General features: G+C 37.2%; 1 protein-coding gene across 1 annotated transcript; it reads right to left on the minus strand.

Moving 5' to 3' along the window:
* Positions 1 to 4,962: 4,962 nt before the first annotated feature.
* LOC116593338 (BCL2/adenovirus E1B 19 kDa protein-interacting protein 3-like) lies at positions 4,963 to 6,209 on the minus strand. Its single transcript, XM_032347452.1, has one exon. The coding sequence runs from the start codon at positions 6,134 to 6,136 to the stop codon at positions 5,477 to 5,479; it is 660 nt and encodes a 219-aa protein (XP_032203343.1). The 5' UTR covers positions 6,137 to 6,209; the 3' UTR covers positions 4,963 to 5,476.
* Positions 6,210 to 6,656: the final 447 nt, after the last annotated feature.

The following is a 6,656-nucleotide window of genomic DNA, read 5'->3' on the forward strand; positions in this document are numbered from 1 at the left end:
TAACCTATACTTAATTAGGTCAAAATGCCAGAACTTCCCTATCATTATGTGGAGAAAAGAATTGAAAGACTAAGAAGATAAGAATGTTGTTTGGATTTCTATGTCTTCCCTTTTCATCCTGTCCCACCACCATCTCCTGTTGACTCTGCCAACAAGAGGCCCAGAAGATTCTCTCTCACAAATGCATTGAGAAGCAGTTAATTTGGGGGTACAGCAATTTACAAAAGAATTATTTATTATATTATGAGAAAAAATATTTATTATATAATAAATATTTATTTATTATAAAATTATTTATTATATTATGAGAAAAAAAATTCAGAGTCTGGTTAATTGAAACCTTATTTGGATAACTTCAGTTGGAAGTAATTACCTGTTACCATTTTCCAGGCTTAAACCAATTCATACATGCATTGAGACACAACTCTCCATGGGTCTTTCTTTCTTTCTTTTTTTTTTTTTCTGGCAAGTCTTTGATCAGAGGTATAAAAATTTTTTTGTCTTGGACTATCTTTACAAAGATATTTTTATAACAAACTACTGTGGAAGATAGAGCTAGTACCTCTTTCTGGGGCAGAGTACAGATTTGGTTTTTGTCAGGATAATAATGTCTTATTCTAGGGAAAGTCAGGCAGATTGGTTGGTAATCTGTTATAGAGGAGTGGGGTTTCTTAAACTTGGTGTTCTTTACCTGAGATGCTAAATCACTGCATGCATAGCATCTACCTGGGTCAATCCACATGACCTTGTGGAAATTGTGGGCATCAGAACCTATGCAAACATCAAACTTGTTACCTACTGGGCTTCGAGCAATAAAATCTTTTGTCTTCAACTCAGGAGTCTCTTGTCTTTTGCTAGCATCCATGAAACTGTGATAGGTTAGCTGGTTATCTTGCAAACCAGATACAATTTCAGATTTCTCACAGTTCTTGACAACCTGAAGTTCTATGATTGAAATGGAGACTCATTTCCCTAGGTGAAAGGGTATATATGCTAGATACTATAACGTTTTCCTCCAATTACTTATAGGCCACCACCAAGGGCTTATAGTTATGAGGTGATAAATTGCATTTTGTTCCAGGTGGGTCTCACACTGGGCCCAGTAGATTCTCAAACTGCCCTGTTTATTTTTCCTGTCCTTGAATGTTTCCTTGGGATGGGCAAGGCAACTTACAGAATCTCCACAATGGTTCCCTGACCTGGCAATCAGGCTATGGATAACAAGAAAAACTAAGGGTAAACTCTTAGCATAGAATCTCATTATCAAACAGCCATCTAAATGTACCACATTTTTAAGAGAACTTCAGAAGTTAGTACCACAAAAAAAGACCTAAAAGACAAAGGAGTGGCGATTCTTATCACATCACCATTTAAGCTGCTGTTCAAAGGTACAAAAGCCAAATCAACCTCTGACAATGATTAAAGATTAACATAACCTTAAATCAGGAGGTGACTGATTTATTGGAGCAATTTAATTTCTCCATACCTTCCACAAGTACTTTTAAAAGCCAATTATTAAGCAGGGTCAGAAGTTTGTGTTCAAATAGTAGGATCAACACTGTACCTTCAGGGTGTTACTTAGTGTTTTTACCAGAACCCCTGTTCTTTGACATAATGTTATCTGAATGTATCTGAGTGTACATCTATTATGGGTTGAATTGTGTCTCCCAAAAAGATGTGTTGAAGTTCTAACCCCCAGTTCCCGAGAATGTGACCTTATTTGGAAAGTTTCATTATAGATGTCATTAGCTAAGATGAGATCTTACTCAAGTCAAGTGGGCCCCTGATCCACTATGACTGGCACCCTTATAAGAGGACGGCCACAGGAAGATACAAGACACAGGGAGCAACCCATGTGAGGGTAAAGCTGGGATTTGATGCATCTACAAGCCCAGCAATGTCAAGGATGGCTGCCCATCACCAGAAGGTAGGAGAGTGGCACAGAGCATTCTTCCTCAGAAACTTCCAAAAGAAACAACCCTGCTGACACCTTGACTTGTAGCCTCCAGTACTGTGGAAAAAATACATTCTTGTTGTTTTAAGCCACTCAGTTTGTGGCACTTTGTTATGGCTGTCCGGGACACTAAAACACTCACTGAATTTCACACTGATTTACTGTATGAAGGACTCATGCTAATCAGATCTAGTAAGCAGGAATAACAAGTACAATAGGTGCTTTAACAAGACACTTGTGTAACAGAATTTGTCAATAAAGTCTGGAAAAATTCAATAATGGTCACATCGATGACACTTCTAGTGAGCATCTTGAATAAGATGGGCCTTGAAAGTTGACTGATACTGAAAATGTTGAAAAAAAAAACAAAATCAGAATTTACCCAATGATTGGACAAAACATGAATAACAGCAAAAGAGAGAGAGAGAGAATAATTTGTTTTATTTTTACAAGGGTGTATTTAAAAAAAATAGAGTTGTTACCATACATTAGTTTTATTTCTCCAACCACATAATGAGATTGTATTCCTCTAAGATCTGGACTATTCCTTCCTCTTTAATAATAAAGAGTATTTAACATAGGCTTGGTGTTCATGAATTCAACAAGTATTTGAATGTCTCTAGGTTTTATCATATGCACTTAAGTAATTAATACCAATTGAAGAGCTATTTTATAGTATTCAGGTCCAAAGAAATTGAAATCTTATAAAAAGATTGCAAAATGTATGTTATAAAGCATGGTATTTCTATGAAAGAACTGATTGAATGACCAGGTAAAATACTAAAAGTCACCATCAAATCTAAACAGTTTTATTGGAGAAGAGTTTTTAGGTCTGAGTGTTGGGCTCAGAACTAAACAGAATAATTAACCGAGCAGGGTGTCTTCGCCTCTTCCAGCCTGAAAGCAGCAATTTGATTTAAAATCCTCTATAGGTATGTAAGGGGTCACTCTTTCTCTGACTCTCCAGCGGGAAAAGAGGCAGGCTCCAAAGAACAGGTTGACCTCTGACCCTGAAAGCGCAACTGGACTGATTAGGAACAGAAATTGTTTCCTTTGAGGGAAGAAAGGAGTCATTGCTTCTTTTGGTGTCCTCATTGTAACTTTCCTGGAGCAAAGCTAGATCAAACTTTAGGAAATCAATAACTCTGTGATTCTATTATTTAAATTCCAATTATAAAGGTAGAACAGATGAGGTGGAGAAATGTCATTCCCTGCCCAAGGCTGTCTTAGAAACCCCTGTCACAGGTAGAATTGGAACACAGGCCTCCTTCCCAGTATTAAGAGTCACGGTCCTATCTGTCATATTTTCTTACTTAAAACAGCTCTTTTTCATATTTAAATAATACATACATTTGAAAGGGTAAAAGCTACTGGTATATAATCTCATTTTCTGTGTCCTATAAGCCAGACCGCTCCCCAGAGTCTCGTAAATGATGACAGAAATTCTTCAAATCATGATACTGTGAATTTAATGTCATCTAAAAGAAGGATTCTTTATGCTAAAAGCAGGTGTGCCAGTGTGAATATGTAGCTGTCCCATATTGAAGAGCCATATATTTCACAGTTAGGCTCTACACACAGAAATAAACAGCCATATGGCAAACAAACTTACTTTTTACTGCTTCATTTTATTTGTTTCAAAATAATGCAATGCCGCAAATCCAGAATATTAACAACGCTCCATCTGGAAAAATGTAAGTTTTGGAGCCCCAAACCAGCACGTTAGCTTCCCCACAAAACTTTGGAACCTCAGTTGACTCCAGACTTGGAACAGTCTTCATGTCAACCCAGCATGTCTTCTGAATGTTATGCTAGTGGCTCAGATAAAAAAGTGTATAAAGTGGGAAAAAATTTGAATTCTAGAAATATTTTTAAAGTTGACACCTTTATAGACTGTGCTATACTCTATAAAGGAAAGCCATAGTCTAATGTCTAATAGACTCTGTTACAATCTTTATTAATAAATAGCTTTATAAACTTAGCTAACTTTATTTGCCCCTATTTTACAAATGAGAAAAAAGAATGTATAGAGTGTTCTGTGGATATATCTGTTCTGCATTCAGAATCCTAGCTATTTAGGTGAGAAGTGAGTGAGAGATGCTTTCTTTATTGGTTCAACAAAAATTTTATTTAGATTTATGAGGATTTTCTAGGCAGAATATAAGAGATGAAAATGAACAGAAGATGAGTTCTGATTTCAAGGGACTTTACTAAATATAAATATCTATCTTAGATTGCAAAGGATCTGAATTTCTGTTAAGTATATGCTTTATTTGATGAGATGCTAAAGGCATTAATTGGAAATGATCTCTTTCTGACCATTTGGAAGGTGCAGAATTTGTATGGTGGAATCAGGAAAATGAAGAACAACCAAAAGAAATTCAGGGTTGCATGTTAATGGAAAGCCCTAGCATATTGGTTTATTTTCTGTTTTCTGTTTTTGTTTTCCTATAAACCATATTTAAGACAACTGTAAAGTATTATCATAACCTGCATAAACATATACACAGTTTACTGAACATTTGTAAGTTGAATGCACATTAAAGAATCACTTAATGTAGGTTAAAAGAATAGAATATTAGTAGTGGTGTAGAAACTCCTCATACGTCACTTTGTTTGTATTTATTTATTTATTATTTATTATTTATTTTATTATGTTCGGTTAGCTAATGTATAATACATCATTAGTTTTTGATGTAGTGTTCAATGATTCATTAGTTGCGTATTATTTATTTTAAAAAGGGAAAGAGTGATAGTGAGCTGTGGGAGGGGCACAGGAAGAGGAAGAGGCAGAGAATCGCAAGCTGATTCCACATGGAGCTTGAAGTCAGATGCAGGGCTTATTTTAGGACCATGAGATCACAACCTGAGCCAAAACCAAGAGTCAGGCGCTTAACAGGTGCCCCTGTTTGTTTGTTTTTAATTTTTTTTTTTTTTTTTTTTTTTTGTTTAAAATAATTTTTTATTGCCCAGGATATTTTTTTTCTTGTGTCTTGCTTTTTTGTTTGTTTGTTTTCTTTTTTAATAACTATAAATTCAAGCTTAGTGAAGCTTGCTTTGTCTTGAAAAAACAAAACAAAACAAAACAACAAAGCTGTTCTATCATTTGCTAATCTGATCTCATTTGAAGAGAGAGATGGTAGTTATCTTGCAAGTGTAAAATTTATACCATGAATGATGCAGGTCTAAGTCTGGTGGCACTAAAAGGAGACGATAGCATTGTTGACAAAATTATAATCTGCTGGTGGCATTTGCGGAAAAGAAGCCCTTGCAAATTTCTAAGTAACAGTAAACTCTGTTAGGAAATTCTAAAGTGTCTTACAGGCCAAAAAGGGAATGAGATTAGTAAAATGCCTCAACAGAGTTTGAATAAAATACTGGATTTGAGAGTTACTGGAACTTGGATATGTAAAAATAGGGTGGCAGGTTGGGTCATGCTTACAATGGTCTCAAGTTCAAATAAACTACTGTGACAATACACCACTTCACAGGTCACACGCTTTTCTGGGGCTGTTCTTTCCTTCAGTAGGTGCTGGCAGAAGGTGTGCTGAGTCGCTTTCCAATATAGATGCCTAGGCCCAAAGCCAAAACATGAGAGAGGAAGAGAGACGGAATGAACACCTTAAGGAATTCTGCGGAGAAAATACCCCCTTTCTTCATGGCCCCACTTTTCCTCATGCTTAAAGAGACAGAGCGTTTGGGGTGTCTGAAATGGAACTCCTTAGGTGGAATGTTTTCAGGTCTACTGGACCAGTCAGACACCCAGTCAACGCTTTTCTTCAACGCATCAACTTCTTTCTCTCCTTCTGCAACTTCTTCTTCTGACTGAGAGCTATGGTCCCTGCTGGTGTGCATCTCCACATCAAACATAATCTGCCCATCTTCTTGTGGGGAAGGGCTGTCACAGTGAGAACTGGCTCTTGAACTACTCTGTCCTGATTCGTGTTGTGCATCCAAAAGAATCTTCTCCATGTCTCCATTGTGGATAGAGGATGAGGACGGTACATGTTCTAGCCCCCCATTTTTCCCATTGCCATTATCATTGCCATTGCTGCTGTTCATGGGTAGCTCCACCCAGGAACTGTTGAGGCCGGCTGGCGGGGGCAAAGGTTGTTCACCTTCCTCGCAGTTGTTGTTGTTGTTGTGCGGGGGAGGCGGCTGCTCTACTAAATGAGACGACATTGTCAGGTAGCTGGAAGGGCTTGCGGCCGCAGCAGGACCGTCTCTGGTTCTCCGGCAGCAACACAACAAGCCGAGTCCCTGTTTGTTTTTAATTTTAATTCTGGTATAGTTAGCATACAATGTTACATTAGTTTCAGCTGTACGATATAGTCACTCAACAATTCTATACATCACCCAGTGCTCATCACAAGTGCACTCCTTAATCCCCATCACCTATTTCACCCATCCCCCATGCCCCTCCCCTCCAGTAACCTTCAGTTTGTTCTTTATAGTTATGAGTCTGTTTCTTGATTTGCCTGTCTTTTTATTCCCTTTGCTCACTTTTTTTTCTTAATTTCCACATATGAGTGAAATAATATAATATTGTCTTTCTCTGATTGATTTCACTTAGCTTTATATACTCTCTAGCTAGATCCATATCATTGCAAATGGCAAGATTTCATTCTTTTTATGGCTGAGTAATATTCCACTGTATATATATAGCACCTCTTCTATCAACGGACATAAGGGCTGCCTCCAT

The sequence above is a fragment of the Mustela erminea genome, chromosome 6, assembly GCF_009829155.1.
Source record: "Mustela erminea isolate mMusErm1 chromosome 6, mMusErm1.Pri, whole genome shotgun sequence".
Classification (NCBI taxonomy): domain Eukaryota; kingdom Metazoa; phylum Chordata; class Mammalia; order Carnivora; family Mustelidae; genus Mustela; species Mustela erminea.